At 38.5% G+C, this 24,821-nt stretch overlaps 1 protein-coding gene across 3 annotated transcripts in view; it reads right to left on the minus strand.

Moving 5' to 3' along the window:
* EGFR (epidermal growth factor receptor) overlaps positions 1-24,821 on the minus strand; it is a 249,476-nt gene that overhangs the window by 40,984 nt on the left and 183,671 nt on the right. For 2 of the 3 annotated variants that reach the window (XM_027837181.1, XM_027837180.1), the window contains exons 12-19: positions 22,888-23,087; positions 20,667-20,799; positions 15,661-15,751; positions 14,256-14,413; positions 10,532-10,570; positions 7,583-7,724; positions 6,264-6,386; positions 5,191-5,289 (exon numbers count right to left, since the gene is read on the minus strand). In XM_027837181.1, the coding sequence (XP_027692982.1) occupies positions 5,191-5,289; positions 6,264-6,386; positions 7,583-7,724; positions 10,532-10,570; positions 14,256-14,413; positions 15,661-15,751; positions 20,667-20,799; positions 22,888-23,087 (985 nt within the window). Of the gene's footprint in view, positions 1-5,190; positions 5,290-6,263; positions 6,387-7,582; positions 7,725-9,516; positions 9,554-10,531; positions 10,571-14,255; positions 14,414-15,660; positions 15,752-20,666; positions 20,800-22,887; positions 23,088-24,821 lie in introns of those variants that run through there. The other variant, XM_027837183.1, reaches the window with a different exon arrangement.

Below are 24,821 nucleotides of genomic sequence, written 5' to 3' on the forward strand. Positions count from 1 at the left end.
TTTGCAAAAAAGCTGGAAGCTTCTTTTATTTTATTTTTCCTGAGGTACTAACAATACTATTTTGGATTCTCTTTCCATCATCATTGCTGAATTGATGCTGGAAAGTTTGAGGCAAAAATCAGCGCACAGCTGAATTACAAACAAGTACTAATCAGGTCTCTCCCCTACATCTGGGAAGCTGTACAATCACAACACCAAAGAAATTCTTTTTCCATTTTAATTTCCTTTAGATCTGGTCAAGATTCTGATCCATGTTGTCTTTATTTTAGTGGAAAGAAAAAAAAATCTGCAAACCTGAGCAGTTCAAGCTGCCCATCTGTTGTATAGTCTGCAAGGAGCTGACCTGGAGATGGGGGATTTAGGGGACTGAATGTGGGGAGTGGGTGGATGGGCCACACAGAACATGGCCTTCTTCCCGATTCTCTGAGTGCCTATTAAATCTGATACCCCAAATGAAACTAGGTCATGGCTCCCCCCCCCAAAAAAGCATAATAGGATCATTGTTCAGGCGGGTGTCCCTTTCAGAATACACAGAAATTAAAGTGAGCTTTGTTTTTAGCTGTTTATCTTGGAAATCATTAAGGTACACCATGACCCACTCCAAGTATGCTTGGAATTCCTCAACAATCTCCTAAATTAGCCCAGCCCCAGTGGGGCTGGTCATCATAAAGCAAATTTAAAGATGAGAATGGGTGTTTTTTGAGCAGCAAATTCAGGTTTTTGGTGATATTTTGGCAATCTTGAAATGCCCATTATTTTGTCCCATCCCCGCAATGATTTTTCAGCTTGCTTCTTCTTTGTCCCTGTATTCTTTGAAACATTTTTAATGTTTGAAGAGTTGGAAAGGATTTCTCTAGTTAACCAAATCATCAAAAGTAAACAAGGTCTGGAATCTGTGTGTGTTAGTTGCCAGATGCCTTCCAACAGGGGGAAAAAAGAGCATGTTCACTTATCTGAACCACTTAAATTACATGCCTTTGATAATTCAAAAGAATACCATTTCACTTGATCTACAATTATACCACGGGAATAATTTTCTCCTACACTCAGGGCCAAAGTTGGCCTGTGGACATGAGGACTTTAGCAGATGCCATTTGTCATGTTTTCTCTTTATTTACTAGCCCTCATCAGTTTGGTAAAGTTCAGACTGATATGGTTATTAAGAGAAAGATGATAGGAATTCAGAGAAATCTATAAGGGATCATAGGATCATAGATCTAAAGTGGGAAGGACTTTAATGAAATCATGTAAAGTGGGAAAAAAAAACAGAATTGGAAGGGTGGAATACATGCTAATGACAGTCATATAAGGAAAGGTGAATGATAAAGAATGCACTAAAAATACTGATGGAGACTCAAGGGGAATAGGGACTGAAAAATATTACAATAGTCTATGCATAGGAATGAGTTAACTTAAGTATAAATAATAACTGAGCAATTTACTTATATTACTGTGAAGTATGTTTCTAATAAAACATTTAATTTTAAAAAAGAAAGTGAATGGTTCACATCTTTTCAAAAGTTAATAAAATACATATTCTTTAAAAGCCTCCTTTAAAGTGTATCAGGAGGACTGGACAGAGAAGGCCTTAAAGCATGGTCAGGTCTGCCCTTCATGGTGGGTTATACAGAACATGCTCTACAACCTGAACCCTCTTCGGCCAGCCCCGACCCCCTATTCCAGTGGTTCACCTTCCATACGTAAAATTGCGACAGAAGAGCTAAGGGACAGTCTGGCACTTAGCCCAACTCCTTCACAGTAACAATTAAGGAATGAGAAGGGGAATAATGGGAAGCAGGCATAAGAGAAGAGAAAGTGAATAAAACAAAGACAAAAGAAAAGGCAAAATAAGAGAGAGTAATGTAGATTCTAGGTAGGCATAGTTGTTTATCTTTAGCTAGGATTTGAGAGATGGTGTTGGGTAGTGGGGAGAGGGCGAGTCTGAGGGTCCAGGAGACCTGTGTTCAAATTGCTTCTCTGATATGTACTGACTACACATCCAGAGGGAATTCTCTCTACCTTTCAGTGCCGCTGCCAGCTTTAAAAGGTTTTAAGTTGGAGAACAGTCCTTATTTCTTCATAACATGTCTTGTATGAGTTCACTTTTCTCTACTCACACTGCTGCTACCCTAGTACGAGCCCCCATCTTCTAGTGATTTGTGGTTCTTACTACCAGACTACTCAATAAACCCCAGTGTCCCACTCTTTATTTGAGGACCAAATAGAAAATGTTGTTTGGCATTTAAAGCCCCTCATAACCTGGCCCATTCCTGTCTTTCTAGTCACCTTACAATTTAATCTCATCTACACACCCTACAACCAATCCTTGCACCAGATGTTCCACCACCAACTCTGTGCCTTTTTCCCTTATCCCATGCTGGCTTCCTTTAAGATTCAGCTCCAATTCCACCTTCTGTAGGAGGTCTTTCCCAGCACTGACCTCTTCCCTCTCCCTCTCCCCACACACAAACACTGCCAGAGTCTTCTCTCTGAAATTGCCTTCCATTTACTCTCTCCATTATCTTGTAGGAACAGTTATTTGCATATTGTCTCTCTCATTAGAACGGGAGCTCCTTCCAGAAAAAAGAGCTGTTTTTTTGCTTCTCTGTATCCCTAGTGCTTATGTAGCACCTGCCACGTTCTTAGATGTATGTTGTTCAGTTGTGTCCAACTTTATGACCCTATGGACTTTTTTCCATTGGGTTTTCTGGGCAAAGATATTGGAGTAGTTTGCCATTTCCTTCTCCGGTGTGTCCTTATTTTATAGAGGAGGAACTAAGGCAAATAGAAGTTAAGTGACCTGCCCAGGGTCACACAATTGGTAAGTGTCTAAGGCCGGATTTGACCCCAGATCTTCCTGACTCCAGCCCTGGTGCTCTATCCACTAGTCCAACTTGCCACATAGCAAGCCCTTGATGCATGTTGACTGATTGACTGATTAGTGCTGGTTAAGGGTGTTCTCTCACTGGCCATTTTCTACACTGATGAAATGATAGATCCAGTCTAAAAAAAAAAAAAGGAAAGGTAGGACTTGGGGCCTTGGAGTCAAACTAGGTCACATCAATCATTTTAAAGAGTGAGAGACTGAGGCACAGAATGTTGAAATGATAGTGGAAGGAGACCTACATCAAATGAAGCAAAATCACAGCAAGTTAGTAACAGCTGCTTCTTGAAATCAGTTTTGGGTCCTGGACTCTTACCAGCTCTCTATACGAAAGGGAGTTTCTATGCAGAATCTCCTGGAAAACTCTTGTGTAATAATTTCTTCCAATGTAAAAGCCTGGATTAGTCTCAGGACAGCTCAGAACTGTTTGTCTTTGCTTCCCTCTCTCTGAGTTGCTAAGGGTGATTAGAGTCAGGGTTGATATTTCTTCCATTAAACCATCTCTCTGAGAGGTTTGGAAGCAGGATGTTAGGAGATGGGGGCCAGAGTCAGTACGTGAAAAATGCCACGTGTTTGTCCCCCCTGCTCTCACCCTACCTCAGCTGACACTCACTAGTAAATGCTCCTCCCCATTGCTTGTAATGAGGTAGGTGGTGTGGTTTGCTTCTAAATCATTAAAATGGAACATATATTTATTTGATAAATCTATAATTGATTTCAATGATGCCAGACTGATTAGTGTAGCATCTTGTATCCAGAAGGATTCCACCAAAGAAGCTCATAAAAGCAGGGAGGGGTTCAGAGAGTTAATTAATTCAGGTGTGAAATCCAGAGAAGGTGTTTTACTTGGCCACAGAGGGATACACCATGTCAGTGTATATTACAATCAGGCCTATGTTCCATTGGTTTCTTGTCGTGTTTTCATGCTGTGGGTTGGATCCAAACGAGGGGAAAAACATTATCTGACTTCTGTGACCAAGCTTCAGCACAAACTGAGTTTTTAGAGCTTTGGAAATAGGAAAGTCTGAGTTTTTCTTATTTGTTTAGTATGTGTATTGGAAAGAACGCTGAACTAGAAATTGCACGTCAGGCAATGAGGTGGTATGGTAGATTGAGTACTAGACTTGAAGTCACAAAGACCTGAGTTCAAATCCTATCTTAGATACTTACTAGCTATGCAATAAGTCTCATTATCTCTATCTGCCTCAGTTTTTTCATCTATGAAAAGGAAATAATAATAGAATCTACCTACCAAAGTTGCTCTGAGAATGAAATGAGATAATATTTATAATAAGCTTTGTAAATCTTAAAGGCTATATAAATACCAACTATTATATCAATTAATTGTGTGACCTTGGGCAAGTCACAACCTCAATGGCTTCCATGTCCTCATATAAAATATGATAATAACGATAATACCTCCCCTGTTTACTTCATAGGGGGTACTATGAGGATTAAATTTATGAAGCATCTTAAGGTTAGTTACAAATGCACTTCTCACATTTTGCCTCATTTGATGTAGGTCTCCTTCCACTATGAATTACCCTTGCTATGTAATTGTGTCGATAATCCCAAACATCCACATTTAGCATTGGGATAGGTTCCAGGTATTTTTACTCTACACTGTTTTTTCTTTGTTCCCCTCAACTCCACAGGCTTATCTTCCTAATTATGTTTTGCTTAGGCTGATGTTAAAACGAGCTTGCATTTTCTGAGCTATATACAGAGTGACAGCCATAAAATGAGATCTGGGAACATGGCAAACTGTAGAGGAAGCTGTCACAGTTGGAAATGCCACAAAATAAATAAGCAACATACAGATAACTGAGAGTTGACTCCAGATTTTTTTTTCTTTTGGAGGGGACGGGGCAGTGGTGCAATGCAATGCTTTTATAGTGGGCAAAGTGCAATGCGTTTAATCAACCAACAAGCATTTGGTGCATTTGCATTTAGCTTAAATGAAAAAAGCATTTATACTAAACTACTCTAAAAAGTCTTTGACTTGAAGATATTTTCTTTTGTGGGTCTCAGTGTTTAACCACCTGAAACCTTTTTCTCTGAGACAAGCTAGAGGAGACGACACTTTAGGAGACAGTTTGGGAGCGAGGGGCTTCATTCACTCCACTGTTTCATTCCAACTACAACAGAGCCAGATAGCCCTGGAGAAAAAGCTTAAATAAAATAAGGACGGGCACATTTTAGTGTGTTTGCTTCAAGGAGAGGGACGCCTGCAGCCAAATCCCCAAATTATTTGAAATACAAGGTATGTGAAGATTTCCGTCTATAGATTGAAGAGGAAAACTCACATCAAGAATTTCCTTATTGGCTTTCGGAGAAGTAGCTTCCCTTAACTCTTTAATGGCAACAGGAATCTTCACCTTCTCTCCTTCTGGAATCCATAGTCCCTGCAATAAGAAGAGTGAAGTTATTAGCTAGAAGGGTTCATATCACAAGATATGGTTGGATTGCAAATGTGATTATTTTTATTGAAAATACACCCCAGATAGATCCATAGAAGATAACAGGAGGAAGTTCAGAAGGGAGTATAGATCAATCAGGTAATACAATGGAACTTCCATGTTAAATTTAATATACACTTGAAAAAACAAACAAACTCCAAGCTATATGCACTAGAGATCCATGGAAACATGTACAATCGATTCATTCTATTCTTTGTGTAAGGATATGCCCATGCTTGTTGATTTTGGCCAAGGTCATGATAAAAATGATTATTTAAAAACTACAAACTCCAATTGGATGAAATGTTTCTAATCTAAGTTGCCGCCTGCCAAGGACTGCCAAGAACTATGATTTCTCATGAACTGTTTAGAAGATAGGCTGCATTGCATGAGTACATTTACCTAGATAAAGGATGTGGTAGTCATGAAACTAATGTATAACAGTAGACACTTTTAAGAAACAAATATGGGACTTAAAGAAATTAGACTATGGACAAGAAAGAATTTTAATGAAAATAGAAAACAAAACCTATTTTAGGACTAGATGCTATATGCCTTCAAAATGTTCCCTTTTCATGATTTATTTGTATCCACTTTATCACTCAAAAACAGGTTACTCTTCATGAAAAAATGTGTGGGGTCCATGGCATAGGTTGTCCCTAGGACCACTGATTTGCCACAGAAGCTACAAAAACTTGAGCAGTCTGAGGAGCATTTTGGAAGCTACCAAGTCTTTGATGTCACAAACAACTTGGGGTAAAAATAAGTAAAAATATATCCCTATAATATACACTTTTCTGTTGCCATTGCTTGTGGTACTTAGCACTTCTCACGTGTATGTCTCCCTATCCGCAGTCCATGGGTCAGACCAATCGAAGGCCTTTTATCCACTTTATGACTATGTGTCTGGATCATCTTACCTTATACACTGTACCAAAAGCTCCAGAGCCAAGGACTTTGATCTTTTTAAATTCTGTCTCCTTTAGGATCCGTAAAAGGGCCTGGTTGGGAGCTTCTCCACTGGGGGTGAGAGGCTCTACTAGCTATTAAGAAAAAAAATGAAAGGACCTATTGAAATATTGTGAATGATACATAGGGACAGTGAAAACCAGAAGTTTTGACCAGATGTCAAATATTAATAAACAGCTGTGTGTGGTTCTTATTTAATCTCAATTAATTACCACAAATTTTTTTTTTTTTTTTTTTGCTTTTTGGTGAGGCAGTTGGGGTTAAGTGACTTGCCCGGGGTCACACAGTCAAATTACCAGAAAATTTTGAATAATAAAGAGGTACTTTTTCTAAAAGAACGTGAAGGGCTATTGGAAATAGCAACAATTCACACGTAAGCATTGCTTGCTTTATGGAATATATAGTGATTCAACAAAGTTGGCTATAGAACAATGTTTTATCAAGTGAATCATTTTATCCCATCGCTTTGATTATAATATTGGAGATGTGTTTCCATGGGAGGAAAAATTCCTCTCAGGCAAGAGCTGAAAACATTTGGTGAAGAAGGTATCTAGGCGGTGGCCATCTTAACGGTATGCTGGGATTATGAGTGGAAGAGAACTCAGAGGGAATCTAGTCCAACCCTCTCATTTTACAGAGGCCTAGAGCTTTAATTGCCTTGGCCAGTATCCCATAAGTAAGTAAGCTTCAGAGGCAGGACCTGAAGCCAAACTCAGTTCTCTCCGTTGGCATTGTTGTCTAGAAATAATTGGTGGAAATTGTGATTTCCTCCCTCCTTTACTATCAAGGACTGTATTAAACTTCTTGAACTCTGTACACTACACAGCCTAGCATAGCATTGAGCACACAATAGATGGTTAATAAATAGTTGCTGGCACGAATTGACTTATAATTCCAAGTATAGCACCACACCAAGTAGCTACCTAATGGAATCTTGTTGTGACGTATGTTTTTTCCATTCATGATATCATATTTCCTTAAGTAAAGTCCTGCACTGATGCCTCATCATGGTATGGAGACAACTCTGAGTTCTCTAATACTATGAAAGTTTTTGGCTTTTAAGAAGAGGTCCAGTGGTAGACTGTGTGTCGATTACCTGAAGACCAGCTTAACTAAAATTGGCTTCACTCACCACTTAAGGTTAATAAGAACTAGAATTTGAACCAGGTTCCCTTTCTCTGGAAGTAGAGTACTTTTTACTATATTATACAAATCTAGTCAGTCCCATAATAACCTCTCAATTGGGAGAGATAGGATCCTGGACTCTTACCTCCCTTTCTTGTAGTAGCCTGCGCAGTGTGCGTTTACGGACAATATGGCGCCTTCTAATGAAAAGACCGATGCCAAGGATCAACACCATCAGTAAGAGAAAGCCACCCACAATTCCAGTGGCTATGGAAGGGATCTTGGGACTGGAAAGAAGGCAAAAGAGGAAAGCATGTTTTATGGGCTTATCAATGAAATAAGATTGAATATATTTCTTGTTTTGGCACAGTGGCTATTAAAAACAAGCACCTAAAGTTCCCCTTCCCCTCTCCCCACAGCTAAAAACCGTCATCAAAGACAAAAAACCCTAACCTATAAATGCCACATACCACCATATGAGAATAAAAAGCATAGGAAGTAGGTGTGTTAATTCCCTCTGTAGGGGCAGCTAGGTGGTGCAGTGGATAGAGCACTGGCCCTGAAGTCAGGATGACCTGAGTTCAAATCCGGCCTCAGACCAAACATTTGACATTTACTAGCTGTGTGACCAGTGGGAGCAAGACATTTGAACCCAGTTGCCTAAAAATAATTAATTTTTTTTAATTCCCTCTGTAGGGAATGGGTTAGGATGCAGTTAAGGCTAGAAGCAGCAAAAGCAGCAGCTTGCACAACATTCAAAGCACAAAAACAGCTGGTGTGGAATAAGAAGTCAGGGCAACACATAGGTGACACATAGACGACACATAAAAGAAGTGATCGGTATCAGGGCTTGGAAACAGGTAAAGGGACGAATGGGTGTCTTGCCTTGCCTTACAATCACAGAGAAAGTCAAATAAATAACAATGCCAAGTAATCTGTCCCATGAGAAGGGGAAAGCCAATTTTTTTTTTGCACTTAATAGTGTTTTATTTTTTTTTTCTGATTACATGTAAAGATACTTCTCAACATTCGTTTTTGTAAGATTTTGAGTTCCAAATTTTTCTCCTTACCTCCCTTTCCTCCCCCTTCTAAGACAGCAAGCAATCTGATATAGATTACACATGTACAATCATATTTCCACATTAGTCACGTGAAAGAAGAATCAGAACAAAAGGGAAAAATCATGAGAAATAAAAAACAAAAAAAGTGAAAATAGTATGCTTCGATCTGCATTCAGACTCCATAGTTCTTTCTCTGGATGTAGATAGCATTTTCCATCATGAGTCTTTTGGGACAATCCTGGATCATTGTATTGCTGAGAAGAGCTAAGTCTGTCATAGTTGATCATTGCACAATATTGCTGTTACTGTGCACAATGTTCTCCTGGTTCTGCTCACTTCACTCAGTATGTAAATGTTTTCAGGTTTTTCTGAAATCCACCTGTGCATCATTTCTTATAGAACAGTAGTATCTCATTACATTCATATACCACAACTTGTTCAGTTATTCCCCAATTGATGAGCATCCCCTCAATTTCAAGTTATTTGCCACCACAAAAAGAGCTACTATAAATATTTTTGTCCATGTAGGTCCTTTTCCCTTTTTTATGAATTCTTTGGGATATAAACCTAGTAGTGGTATTACTGGATCAAAGGGTATGCACAGTTTTATAGCCCTTTGGGCATAGTTTTAAACTGCTCTCCAAAATGGTTGGATCAGTTCACGATTCCACCAACAATGAATTAGTGTTCCAATTTTTCCACATGAGGAAGTCAAATCTTTTTTAACTAATTTATTTTGATTTATCAACCATCACTTCCATAAGCTTTTGAATTTAAAATTTTTCTCCCCCCTCCCTCCCCAAGATGGAGTGCAATCTGATATAGGCTATACATACACATTCCTATTAAACATATTTTCACATTAGTGATGTTGTAAGGAAGAATTAGAACCAATAGGAGGAACTACCAGAAAGAGGAAACAAAACACAACAGAAGAAAAAAAAAATATCAAATAGTATGCTTCAATCCGCATTCAAACTCCATAGTTCTTTCTTTGGATGTGGATAGCATTTTCCATCATGAGGCCTTTGGAGATGTCTTAGATCCTCGTATTGCTGAGAAGGGTTAAGTCAATATTAGTCATCGCACAACGTGGCTGTTACTGTGTACAATGTTCTTCTGGTTCTGCTCACTGAGGAAGTAAAATCTTAAAGAAGACCAGCTTTAATCAAAGCTCACTAGTTCAAACCCACCAGAGAAAAACATGTCTGAATTAGTGGAGGCTGAATTTAGACTGTTTTTGAGACCATAGTTACTACTTTAAGGTATCTTCAATAATCTGAATGTTATATTGGCATTATTACCATCAGTGAAATGGAGAGCATAAACATGAAGCCAGAAAAATGATGGCAGTTGACAACTCTGCCCACCTCTGGCCCAGACTACTGCAACAGTATTCTAATAGGTCATGTAGGCACTGGTCCTTTACCACTCCAATCCATCCTCCACTCAGAGGCCAAAATGGCCTTGTCACCTCCCGCACAATGGGTTCCAGTGGGTCCCTATTACCTCCAGGATCAAATACAAATTGTCTGTTTGGCATTTAAAACTCTTTGTAATCTGTTCCTTTTCTACCTTTCCAGTCCTTTACATTTTACTCCCACCATATGCTCCCCTATGTTGCTACATTTGCCTAGCTGCTATTCCTTGAAAAGCTCACTCCATTTCCTGGCTGACTCCCAAACCTGGAATACTCTCCCTGCTCACCTCCACCTGTCATCGTCTGGCTTTCTCCAAGGCTTCCCTCAGATTCCACCTCTTGTAGGAGGTCTTTTCTGATCCCTCAGCTGGTGGCACCTTCCCTCTTAGATCACCTTCCATATAATTCTGTGTATATCTTGTAATTAACCAAGTTATTTACATATTGTCTTCCTCCTTGAAAAGTTAGCTCCTTGAAGGTTGGGAATTCTTTTGTTTAGCCTTTCTTTGTATCTCTAGTGTTTAGCACAATATCTGACTCATAGTAAACACTTAACAAAAACTTGTTGACTGACCGATTAATGAATCAGTATACGTATACCTGCAATACTTACCCAGGTGTGGGACAGCCTTCAAGACCTGGACCTTCACACCTGCAGAATGAAGAAGAGGAAAAAAAAAACCAACATCAGCTACCACACCTTAAAAAATTAATCAAAGTCAACAATTCTACTGCATCCTATTGGTCACAAATGAATTCTCATTACTTGCTTTTCATCTGATCAGCCTATGTCCCAAAATGTCCCAAAACTGACATTTACATTGTGTTTTAAAATTTGCCCAGTGATTTACATGTATTTTCTCTGATAATTGTATTAATAGCATGGCCTGAGTTGAAGGAATATTATAGATATGTTTCCTTTAAATTACTGAATACAGAAATGTCTCAGGCACACATATCTCACAGTGGTGTCTATGGGTAGGACTATATATGTGTATGGTTACTGTCCAGATGAAAAGTGAAAAATGCAGTCACTCTTGCAGATATTTCCAGATGTGTAGCACTGTATATAGACAAAGCATCTAGATGCTTGGCTCCTAATTTTTGGTGAGTGAAGCTAAGAAAATTCAAGTGATATAAATAGGAGAACCAATTCTTGTTCCTTCCTCTGGACCTTTTACATTTTGAAGGGTAATTAGGCAATAGCCCAGGTGTCTACTGTTACTGCTTAAACTCACTACCTGGTCCTCTTTTTCCCATCATACATATCTTTGATGAAATGCCTTATCCTACTTTTTGGATGCAAGATATCATTAGAAATACACGGCAGCCTCCTTATCCCCAGCATGGTACCCTTTATGTCAAGGCCTTAATACAATGCCTGGCACATAATAGGTACTTAATGAACACTTGTTGACTTAACCTGCACTTTGGATTTTTTAGAGATTATAATGTCTCCTGATTGACAGTCATACAGCCACAAAGTTGTCTATCAACATATTAACTGCTCAGAACTAGTTAGTATAGACTCAGATAAGTGGATGGAGGCTTGGCTGACCTTGAAGTTCAGGAATAATGGGCTCAGGTCCTGCTTCTAACACAGACTAGCTGCCTGACTGTGAACATGCTCCTTAACTTCTCAGTGCACCCAGACAACTCTCACTAAGAAGAAATGATAGGTGGGATATAGATCTGAACTAGTAGACAAAGTTTCTACACCAAGAGTTTTCTGCTCTGATGAAATAATTGGTCTGGACCCCTTTCTTTCTCAATTACTACCTCCTTCCACCTTCCCCACTCCAAGTAGAGAGATTCATTTTTTTTATTACTATCAAGATTTTTTAAAATTAGCTTTTTCCATAATTATTAATCTGAATCTAATTTAGTTGGTCAGTTTCTGTCTAATTTATGGCCTTTTGGAGGTGAAACTAATTGTAATAGCATAGGTTACTTCAAGCCCTAATCAAAATGATAAATTATCTTTTTATAATTTCCTAAGCTTCCCAAGACCTTCCCATGACCTCTACTTTTCATTCATTATCCCAATGCCAAAGGAAAATGAAGATCTGAGTTCCAACTACTGAAAATTCCTCCTGGGTTCTTTGTTGAATTAATGGCAGAATTTATAAACCTGTAACCAAGAAATTTGTGGGACTGAGCTATCGGCGATAAGGCCAAGCATTATTAATTACAGGGCAGTATTTCTTTTCATACTCCTTACTCAGCTCCTTTGCCACCTGAGGTTAAAGTGATTTGTGGTCCCAGGAGAAGAGAAGTGCAGAAAATAGAAACTATTATAAAAGTTTAAAGGTTTAATCACATTAACATGTCCCCTCAGCCACTGAGATTATAACCTAGTTAGCATCTTGTCTATTAAAGACTCTTTTCCCTTGAGATGATAGCTCTAAATGCTAACTGTGTAAGCAAATGTCACGAATAGATTGTGGGGGGGGGACCCTAAACCCATATTTAGTGAAGATTTACTTCCTGTCCCTCTTGAGGTTATACTGAGCCAGACAAGGGCTAAGGATGGACAAATAAGCCAGGCTCAGAATTAAAGGAGATGAGATTGGATTGTACTTGGGAAACCGACTAGTGCTTTCAGCAATTCCCAAGCTGCTTAATAATATAAAAATACATCTTTAAAAAAAAAATACCAAGTTTTGGGTAATTCTATCTGACTATTTGTGGGGTGTTGCTATCAAAGAATCAAAACTGCAGGGACTTCAAGGAGTAGATGCATGGTGGGTGTGAGTGGGCCATGGAGTATTATTGCCAATGATGACTCGTACACAGGAAGTGTTACCAAATATTTCATTGAGCACACGTGTGGCTAGAGAATGAAAAAGGTTGGTTGCAGAGTGAGGGGGAGAATTAAGAGTTTGTTCAGTCATTTTACAGTTGTATCTGACTCTTCATGATCCCATTTGGAGCTTTGTTGGCAAAGATACTAGAGTGGTTTGCCATTTACTTCTCCAGCTCATTTTATAGATGAGGAAACTGAGGTAAACAGGATCCAGTGACTTGCCCAAGGTTAAATAGGTAGTTGGTGTCTGAAGCCAGATTTGTACTAAGGAAGATGAGCCTTTCTTCTTGATTCCACACCCCACACCCTATCCACTGCCCCACTTAGCTATCCTATAAGAATGACATACATTTTAGGAAAGTATTTGGTAAAGTATCTCGTTCTATCCTTAGAATAGAGCATAAATTTAGAGTTGAAAGGGATTGAGAGGTCATCTAGTCCAATCCTTTTGCTTTACAGATGGGGAAACTGAGTCTCTGAGAAGAGAAGTGACTTGTTCAATATCACACAGGCAATGGCATAGCTAGGATTTGAACCCAGATTTTTATCTCCAATTCTAGTGCTCATTCTACTGCACTGGTAGCCTAGAATATTAAAACCCTGGGGAGAATTTCCAGTGTGCTATATGGATCCAGTATGGAGGATTTATTGGAGCTTGTGAACAAAAATCTTACAGAGGGAGATGATATGGATAGGACATGATCTCACCTGTGCAGGGAGTAGGCGCCCAAACCTATGAAATCATAGATGTGTTGAAATTTCATACTATATTTTGCAAAGACATGTTGCCTTTAGTATAAGGAAATAGGGCTTCTGATCAACTGTCAAGAAGGCATGTTGCCTAATATCAGGCTGATTGGGCTCTTGAAAATAATGAACTCTGGACTTTGAAGAGAGCATGCAGGAGATATCAGATAGGATGCTTAATGATGTGATGATGATAATGAAAAATTTTAATAAGCATTGGAAAGACTACAAGAGCCTTAGTTTCCTGGTTAATGGTGTTCACTTTCATTATGACATATTCACTCTGATTTAGGAAGGTTTGGAAAAGTCTCATAAATGTTGAGTGACTGATTATTTACGCTTTTTGAACCTAACTATGAGGTTCCTCTGAACTTAGTTGTTTTGTTTAATCAAACTAGAGACAGGGATGCTGAATGGAATGGGCCTCTTATAAGAAAATATCAAAATTCAATATGAAAAAATTGAATAACTACTCCTATGGCCTGTTTTTATGACCACTGTAGCCTGTACTAGCACTAGGCTTACCTTCCCGTGCCATCAATCCTGCTGAGGAGATGCTGTTCCAGCGAGATTTTTGCATTTGTTTTATATGAAAAATCATTACTCAACTCAGCCACTAAGAGAGTCAAATATTAAACCCATGAACTCAGACCAACAAAGAGGAACTAGTTCAACTACTTGGTTGTGTTAATGTTGATGCAACATTAGCTTCTTGTCGATTGCTTTCAGAAAAATTAGTTTGTAATTTTACATTTTTTTCTAGGCAGCTAAAGGTTTTACTTACCCATAGGTACAATTGGGATGGCATCGTTGGCAAACCTTATTTGCATCAGCATATTTCCAGACCAAGGTATCATTTTCTCCCATGATTCCAGCTGGACAAGTCTTGACACAGTGTGGACCATCTATATAGTGAGCACACTCTATGCATTTGTCAGGACCCTAAAAGAAAACAAAGTAAGTTTATAAGCCTTCTTAGCCTTTAAGGTAGAACATGTTTTCTTCAATTCTGTATTTTATCCTAAGAAGAAAGAAAATAAGAAAGCCAGACATTCCAACCCAGATATTGAGTCAATTAGGTATCATGAGAAGATCTCACTAGATTTGGACTCAGAGGACCTGGGTCTGCCTTGAAAAACCCTTAGGGAGCAAACCACTTGACCTCTCCCTCATCTTTAAAATGGAGAAGTTGTCCAGATGATTGCTAAACTCCCTTCAGTTTCTAAATCCTAATTCTAAATCCTTCATTTTGTCTTTGCTTAGACATTCAATGAAGGGAACCCTACCACCTCAAGTCAGATCATTTTAATTTGGGGCAGCTGTAATAGTTAGAGAATTTCCCCCTACATTAACCTAAACTTGCTCTAAACTTTCAGTCCTACCCTTTCACCTCAGTTGTTCCCACTGGGGACTGGGGGTAATCAAATAGAATAAATAAAATCCCTTCTCCATAATTCTTTATTTTTTTTTTTTAGGCAATTGGGGTTAAGTGACTTGCCCAGGGTCACACAGCTAGTAAGTGTCAAGTGTTTGTTCTGAGGCCGGATTTGAACTCAGGTCCTCCTGACTTCAGGGCCAGTGCTCTATCTACTGCGCCACCTAGCTGCCCCCATAATTTTTAAAGATAGCTATATTGTACATCTTCCCTATGCTTCCCCCTAGCCATTGAGGCTTCTCTATATAAGGCTTTAACATACCCAATTCTTTCAACCAGTCCTCAGAAAGCATGGACATAATGCCATGGAAACAATCCTGGATGCCCTTCTCTGGAAGTTCTCCAATATCCATCATAAATTGAGTCACCCAGAATATTTATGAACAAGAAGAATATGGATCACTAATACAATTAATAGGCCAAGCCCTGTGACTTCCTTAGTAGGAAGTGAGTAGAGGAATTTGAATCATGTAGCATAGTGCTGTGTGTATGTTTATTGAATAATCATAGGCTCAGAATTAGACCCAGAAAGGAGAACAAGGATATTAAAGGATAAATACAAATGAAATTTTACTACCTAGGACACTTTACTATGAGGCTTCCAGGGGATGATTCTAAGATATTCTGCAGCAACCTCTCTAGAGGTTATGGATTAAGACCAGTGTACTCTCTGAGTAAATACAGAAAAAGGTTTGATCTGTATTCAGGTGATGTTGGCCCCTTGTGAGCCTGGGATATCAGATATGCTCCTTACCGGTCCTGTGCAGGTTTGATTCATCACCTGAGGCAGACACTCAGGATGGCACTGCAGGCATTTCAGATTCTCCATGTACTCCCTTGGTTCTCTGGGAGAAGAAGAAATGAAGAAAGCTGATCAGTACTACTAATTGGCATCCTGGAAGAGCCTTTCTTTACTCAATACAGTTTCAGACTGGCTCAGATGGCAAGTTTACAATCATGTGGAAGACAAATATCTCTATGGGCCGCAACATAGAAATACAGCCAAGCCTGGTGGCATTGATTTGAGATCAAACAGGTGTAACCCCTGAAAAAAAAAGGTGACTCATTACTGGTTTAGATTTATTGACTACACTCATATCACCTGGACCTATAGTCATCCGTGTGCTAGAGAGAAGCCTAACAATGAATATAAATATAATGTTTATGTATTTTACATAATATAAATATAACAGAAATATAATATATTTATATATAATATAAAATATAATTATATAATAAATATAACAAATTTATATAATATAAATACAATTAAAACATCTTTCCTACATTTCTCAGAGGCATGCTTTTAAAAATGATCCAAGAAAAGTCTTAAGTAACCTTGTAATGAGATTACAAACTTTGAAAATCATAGGTAGGGAAACACTAACTGTAGAATGGGGAGGAAGCAAAGTGAGGTGTATTAACCTTCTATTAGTGAAGGATTATTAATAAACTACACATGTGAATCAGATTCCTCCTACCCCCCCACCCCTAAGGTTTTACTTAAATTTTTTTTTTTCAAATAAGTTGTAATGCCAGGTGAAGAAAAAGTTGATGTCCAATTCAAAAGATGCAATGGTAATGACAGATGTTAAGAAAAGTGAAATGTGAATGCTGATTAAGTCCATGTCTTTGCTCTAGGCAGCACACAATAAATGCTTAAACATGTAAATTTGGCACAGATGGTTCAGACTGCAAGGAAGCACTTTCATTTGAAGCAACTGGTATTCATTAAATCAAAACCCCCTCATAATTTGACACCCAAATTCATCTCTTCTTTTATTGTAGGCACCTGATGAAGGGAACTTTCTTGCAAAGGCCCCAGCTACTGAATGGTAAGTTGCTATCTACTAATATGAAAGCTTCTAGTTAGGATACCACAAATGTTATTTAATTAGTCTTGGTCACTATGTTTCCTTAATAAGAATTGAGCTGTAAGTATTTATACATGCCAATGTGGTTGTGCAAACATTCCTTCCTTGATGTTAACACTTAACAATGTACTAATTGAGCACAGTTGTCTCTGCAAGGGTAGTAATCCCAGCCCAATGAATATTGGAGAACTCATCTTTGTTCTCTGATTACCTTCCACAGCCTGGGTGTGAGTCAAGATATTAGACATCAACTTGATTATATTATGTCCAGACCTGAAGAAATTTGGGAGAAGAAGGTTGGAGCTTTTACCTTCTTCTCTTCCTACTTAGGAATATCAAGTCTTCTCCATTATTTAATTCCATCTTCTTGAACTCCATCCTTTATTTATCTCTAGTTATGCCTCTGGCCCCTGTTTTCTCCATTTCAACTTCAAAATTGACTCTTGGACTTCCATTTGGATTAATCCAAAAGCTGTTAAACATTATGCTGAGTCAATTCCAAGGTTCCCACAGTATTAGTGTATTCTGTAGGTATGTTGCTTCGTAGTCAAATGTTTTTCTAATTCAGAGTTGCATTTTTGTTTTTCTCAGGGTTTTCCAAGCACAGAGCAGAAGCACCAAAAAAGAGAATGTGTATAGATACCACTTGGAGATGATGTGGCATCTTTGGGAAAGTATATTAAATCTAAAAAACATGCATGGCTTTGGTCCTGATTGGCTCCAAATGCTTGCTGTCCCTATCTATGAACACTTTCATAACTGAGATCAAAATCATTCTGACTTTTCAAGGAAATTCAGATAAGCCAGACTGAAGATAATAAGGTATAGATATAAACATATAGAAACAGAAACTCTATAGTCTTATTCTATATTCCACTCCAGTATTTAAAATCTTGGGGTGAAAATAATTTGTCTTAATTTTTTTTTCTTTGAGGGAGGGATGGTGGTAACCTACCTCCCACTGTGGAAACTCCTTCCACTGAAACTAATTCAACTCTTAGAGAATACCTGAAATCCAGAAAAGCAAGGTAATTCCCTCATGGTCATATGACCATATGTGACAGTCAAGATTGATGCCATGTCTTCCTGATTTTAAAACTAGACCACTGTTTGCTCTACCAATATGCCTTTCTTCAAACAGATGAAGCATAATTATTTTAAAGATGATAACTGATGTTCTCCATTCCTGCTGTGATATTTAGTAGCTGTGTGACATCAGAAAAGTCACTTCAGTTCCCCATGAACTACTTTTCGTATCTTTGAGAAGAGAGGGTTGGGCCTAGATCATCACTTAGATTCCTTCCTACTCTAGAACCTATGATTACAATTTTTTTCTGTTGAAGGTAGAATAGTAATAAATGGTTTTAGGATGCAATAAGAGGTTCAGAATCAACATTAAAAAAAAAAAAGAATTACAAAGAATAACAATGCCAAAAATAGAAGATCTGATCCAAAGCCCTCATTTTATTGAGGAGGGATCTGAAACAGAGAAGAGAAATAATGAAGGATACAAAACATTGCAATGGGTTGGAAATGGAAGTTATAAGTAGCATAAAGTTTTCTTTTTCTGAGATAGCTTACACAGGCTCTTGCCTTAAAATGAACCATTTTGTAACTGTGATGGAGACCTAAGACTTTATGGACAATGGGGAAGGGAAGCATGTTCTCTCCTTTGTCAGACCAAGGTCCCAACACCCTCCACAAAGACAAATACCCAACACACATTTCTGGATACCAAACTCACTAAGCTATAGCATCACTACAATTTCCCAGCAAATTCCTTGAATCCACATGCACTCATTTATTTTGCAGAACTCCCCCAACCCAAATTTATGTAGTTAATATCTGTATAGTGATGACTAAATTAAGCAATTGTTTTGGTGTTAAACATATACCGAGAAAGTTAATGCCCACAGATAGTTAACCCCACTGCCCCAAGCCTTGCAAATTGATCCAAATTTGGAGGTGGGCCATTGCACTTAAGAAGCTTATGATGAAACAAAAACCAGAAGATTGAAGGAAGCAGGCCTTGAGAAGGAATGAATGAAAAGCAGAGCTGCTCCTTTAGGGGGGAAGTGGAACATCCTGAAAAATGAAGCCAAAGCCTGAAGAATACATCTCCTTCAGAGGACTGGCTAAGTGAGGAAACATGATCCTGTGGTATTTGCAGAACATTTTTTTTTGCATCTCAAGTAAAATTATTTAACGAAGAGTCATGAGTCAGGAAGAATAACTTTCCAGGCCTTAGCATGAAGAAATGAAAAAGAATGATAATATATGTGATTTGGACTATACAGGATGTCAGTTTCTCAAGGCACAGGGAAAGCCCAGGATTTAGCAAACAGGGGACATAAGCTTTCCTAATTTTGATTTCTTAAGCCAAGGAAGGCATTGGGGAATATGCTGAGATCAAAGATAGTTCTCAACATTTGTTATAATACTTTACACTTTACAGAGTGCATTCCCATACGTACTTCTTCCCATTTGATCTTCGCAACAAACACACAAAGTAACTGGAAGAGGATAAATAAAGAAGAAACATGATCCCACCCAACTACTTGGATTTGTTTTAGGTTGGATTATAATGACTATAAACCTGCCACCCTCAAGAGAACAGTCATTTTCAGGACCCTTCTATTTCTATGGTGGTTTAGGATTTACAAACAACTTTATCATTAAGAGCCTTGAGGTTAATCCCAAGGGTGTGATAGACCTTTACAGGATATACCTGAGACTATGGGTTTCAAACTAAATGGTAATAAAGAACAGAGAATTCAGTATGTCATCTGGGCACCATGAACACAAACATGCATAAATTGTGTTAACACATGGAGACAAAGGTTACCCAGAATCATCTTCATAGTGTGATAAAAAACAAAACAAAACAAAACAAAACAAAAACAAAAACAAAAGAACAAGATCTTCTTGGCAAGACCCTCAATCCTTCAATTATTGGGACTAAATTCATCTCACCATGGAGGGTGATGCCCAGAGGCTAAATTGATCAATTCTTAGAAATTCTTCGGAAATTTTTAGAAATAATTTAGAAATTAAGAGTGCAAGTGGATACACTTATGTGGGCTCCTAAATTTGTAACATTTGTAGCTCTCCCAAAATAGAATAGGCTGCACCAGGGGGCAGCGGGTTCCCCATAACTGGAAGTCTTTGAGCTCATAGTAGATGAATATAGATTAAGAATGATGTATACTAGATGCTTCTTTTCTGGAATGGTTTAGGGTTTAGGTAGCCTATGAGGTTCCTTTGAATTCAGATCATGTGATTCTGAGCAGGGTTGTCGGTATCAAATGACACAACATGCAAAGCACTTTGCAAACCCTAAAATATCATATAAATGCTACCTATTTTTGTTACTGTTGTTATAAATTATTAAATTTTAAACAAGGCAGCAGAGTGTAGTAGAAAGAGGACTGTATCAGGAGATGAGTTCCAGGGTGAGGAACCCACATGGGGCCCTCTAGGTCCTCAATGCAGCCCTTTGACTGAATCCAAACTTCACAGAACAAATCCCTTTAATAAAAGGAGTAGGTCACCAAATAAAAAAGTATGTCACTTAACCTCACTAATCTTACTGTGCCTGCATTAGTGGAGGTAGCCTGAATAGGGATGAAAGCACAGGTACAGATAAAAGGAGCATATAGTATATGCACTACAGATTTCATTGAATTGCTTTGGGGAAAGTACTTTGGAAACTTTGAGGTATGGACATAAATGAGACATTATTTTGTGGGGAAGCCATGAACTCTGGAGGAGATTTTGCAAACAAGTAGAAAAAAATAACTATGAACTTTTAAATATTAATCTTTCCAATGACGTGAGTATTTTCCTTTTTGGTCACAATAGAAAAATCCAAAGAAAAAATTCTTACCCTTCTAGAATGTTGCATTTCTCGACACACTTCTTGTGACGGCTCACATAGCGACAGGACAGGCAGTGGCTTGGCTTTGGACCCCAGCAACCATCAGGTGAGCACAATTCATGACAAACATGGCCCAGAGCCCCTGAAGAAGACAAAGTAAGTTTCAGGGGAGTGGCTCAAGTACCCCAGCTACTTTAGGACATGAATCCTCTAGTTTCTATGTTGTATAATGTTTCACAGAATCTCAAAGTTGGAAAGAGTCCATCTAGTCCAACATATCTCTGATATTTATAACCTATGTGACCTTGAGCAAGTTCATTTAAACTTCTTGTGCCTCAGTTTCCTAATCCTTAAAATGAGGGGGTTGTATTAGATGGTTTCAGATCTCTTCAAGCTTTTGTTCTATGATTTGAAACACTTGACCAAGAGTCTCCAGTGAGTGGACATTCCGTTTCATCTTGTAGGCCTTCAGTGAGGAAGTTTACTCCCTCCAAAGGCAGCATAGTCCATGTTTTGAGAATTCTAATTATTAATAACAGCATTTATATAGTGTCTACTATGTTCCAGGCACTGTGCTAAGTGCTTTACAAATATTAATTTATCTGGTCCTCACAACAACCCTGGGAGATAGGTACCAAAATTAGTAGTATTTTATAGTTGAGGAAACTGAGGCAAATGGGATAAGTGAGTCACTTATAGGATAAGGGTCACACACCTAGTAAGTGTTTGAGGCCATATTTGGACCCAGGTCTTCCTGACTCCAGGCCCAGTGCTCTAGCCACTGGGCCACTTAATTGCCATGAAGTAGTTTTTCCTTATGCCACGCACAATTATTCCCCTCTGCAACCCATTCTTGCTACTGAGATCATGCAGAACAAAGCCAATCCCATTTCCAAATGATAGTCCTCCAAATCTTAAACATAGCTTGTCTCTGCTTTTCCTAAACTGTGTTGCCCAGAACTGAGCACAATACCCCAAACATGCTCTGACCACAGCAGAATATGGTAGAATTATTACAGCTACATAATATGGCAGAACTATATTATAGGACAGGTAGGTGGCGGAGTTGTTGGAGTGTTGAATGTGGAATTAGGAAGACCTGAATTCAAATCTTGACTTAGACGCTTTGACCAGTTGTGTGACCCTGGACTGGTCACTTAACCTCCCTCGGACTCAGTTCTCTCATCTGAAATGCTAGTTGTTTTTGTTGTCATTATTATCATCATAATTTTTATTAGTAGTATTAGGAGTATTATTACCTCCACCAATATGGGCATTACATCTGTCTTCAAGCAGACTTTGAACACATTGAGGGTTTTAGTCAGAGGGCAGTCAGTTTCCCGTAATTAGAAAGCTGAGGCTGGATGATTATGTGCTTTTTGACATTACCCTGTGAACTTGTTTCACCTTGTAGTCTACTAAAAGACCCCCCTTTTGATCAAAATTGTGGTCTCCCGGCTACAATTTCTACCTTCTGCATTTATAATTTATCTTATATCATAGGTATGCTCATATGGTACCATGTGTGTAATGAGGACTTAGGAAATTCCTGAAAACTGGTCATGTGAAATACTACTCATTTTCCACTTGAGAATCTCAGTTTATTTATTATATAAAAACATTGTTTGGGAAAGCAGAAAAGGGCAGGGGTTATTGGAATCATGGCGGCAAACAGGGATTATTCTGTTATAGATACTGAAGCTTAAAAGCTGCTTCTTATAACTAAAGTCAGAACAACAATAACAATAATGGAAGTATTTTAAATTGGAAAGTAGACTGGTGTGTAGAAATGACTTCACATCTTTAATTTGCATTTTGATTATTTTCATCACTCTGAAGACTCATCATTAGATAAACTCAGTTAGGGTAAGAATGATTAAAACAGTTCTAATCTGTATCACATAAATGGATGGATAAGCTAGGACCAGGGATTCCCTAGTTTGCTTCATTCTGGCTTAAAGCCTGAAGGATGATTTAGGCATCTAAGTAAGAACAATAGTTTTGATTGAGTCATAGCCAATTAATCATCTCTATATTATAGAATCTCAGAGTTCCAAAGGACAGCCTTAGAAGCCATCGAGTTACCTCTGTATCTGAACAAGAGTTGCCTTGACTAGCAGTCATTCAGCCTCCTCTTGAAACCCACCAAGGCAGACCACTGCAGTTGGGACAACTGTAATTGCCAAAGACTTTGCCCTAAAAGTAGACAGAGCAGGGGGTGGTCACTTACGGCACTCTTTTTCATCTTTGTTGCTTGTGATTTTGCTTTTCTGACTTCTTGTTCCAAACAGTCTGTTCCAGTTTATTGTGTTTGCATAGCAGAGTTGTCTGTTTTTTGAGATGATGACATCACCATCACTGATTTCCTTGAGGGAGCGTAAGCCCAAGGAAGTTATGTCCACGCCAACAACAGCAAGAGAAAACTGACCGCTGAAATGGGGAGAGAAAAAACAACATTGTGACATATAATTATAAATCAGTTATAAGAAAAGGAAATTCTGGGGAAAAAAACATAGCATTATTGAGAACCATCTTGGTTTTTAAGGAGACCCTGTTCTTCTCCTCTGTACCCCCAGATTTACACGCACTGCAGTGAGAACTAGATTGTTGGGAGGCAAGCATTGTGGCTTTTGGAGACTGTAGGAAACTGGCATTTTCTAGAACAGCTTTGAAAGGCACTGTTAGCTTTGTCTAAGAAAGTCAGAATTTTCTGATCTTTTGTAAATCTAAATAAGAACCACAGGTTAGCTCTACCTGGGGGTTAGTGATTGGGCTGGCTACATGTCAGTGGATTCTGACTGTAGGTGAAGCTTCTCTTAAGTGAGCTCTCACATCTTTTCCCCTTCCTGTGATATCCTCTCCCAAGACCCAGTTACTGATCCTGAGTGTAATTCTTGTCCATAATTGCAAAATAGTTCATTCATTACTAAAGTCTCAGTTGATAAGGGCTTGATTGGTGACCCCACCCAGGAGAGTTAGAATCTTCCTGAAAAATCTTAAAGGAACGGAGAGATAATGGCGGAATGACGTATGGGAGAGTTGGTAACTTTGTAAAGGAGTTGCTGCCCATAGTCCTCTCAAGGGGAGCTAATTAGGTGATTGCCTACTCTGCTATTTCTTAGGGTTATAAAAAGTAGAAATTGATTATAGAAAATTTCTGGTAGAGTAAATAATTCTCTATAAAAACTAATGGTCTCTTTGAAGAAAATTGCCTTCTTATACGGATTGGACCATTCACTGGAGGGTCTGATCATGATTGTGGGAGAGTAATTTCATTATTGAGATTTATTTTTATTTTATTTTCAATGGTGGGTCATCGATTAGAAAGAGTAATAGATAATGATATTCTTCTATAGTTAGATGGCACATTAGAAACTACTCTCATTATTTTATAGAAGATATTGAGTATCAGAAAACAGAAATGATGTGCTCAGAAGTATAAGTAGTAAATCTACTTTTGAGATATTCTAAGGTAGGGGTTTTTAACCTGGTGGCCATGGATAGATTTCAGAGGGTCCCTGAACTTAAATGGGATTTTTTTTTTCTTTTTTCACTAAACTAAACTTGAAATTTAGCGGGTTTTTCAATTATGACTGTAGGAATCCAGAAAAGGGGACCCCAGGCCTCATTACATTACCAAAGCGGCCCATAACACAAAAAAAGTTAAGAATCCCTGATCTAAGGTAAGTCCCAATCAACTCAAGGGGTAACAAAGAACTCTCAAAAATCTTGAATCCATTACTAGCTGTGTGATCCTGGGTAAGTCACTTAACCCCAATTACCTAAAAATTAAAAAAAAAATCCTGAATCCAAAATGAACTTTGGTTTTCTTCAACTGAAAAACCAAAACATATTTTTAGGAAAGCAGAGGAGAAAGCAAATCACAATGCCAAACCCAGAGTGGTAAGTGATCCCCTCCTTCCCACCCAAAGCATAGGAAATTTGTGAGGAAGGCATCAACCAAATTACAATCAACAAATCAACTTGATTACAGCCTCTGGAGAGTCTCCCATGGAGGTCTTCAAGAAAAGTCCAGATAAGCATTGTTGGGTAGATGGTAGAAGGCGTTCTTCCCATGAGTGAGAAAAGGGAATTGTGCCAAGGATTAGGCCAAACAGCACAGGTTCAAGAAGGGAGCTTACAGTGTCCTTTCTGGGAATGCTC

The sequence above is a fragment of the Vombatus ursinus genome, unplaced genomic scaffold (assembly GCF_900497805.2).
Source record: "Vombatus ursinus unplaced genomic scaffold, bare-nosed wombat genome assembly UNPS02014820.1, whole genome shotgun sequence".
In the NCBI taxonomy this organism is placed as follows: Eukaryota; Metazoa; Chordata; class Mammalia; order Diprotodontia; family Vombatidae; genus Vombatus; species Vombatus ursinus.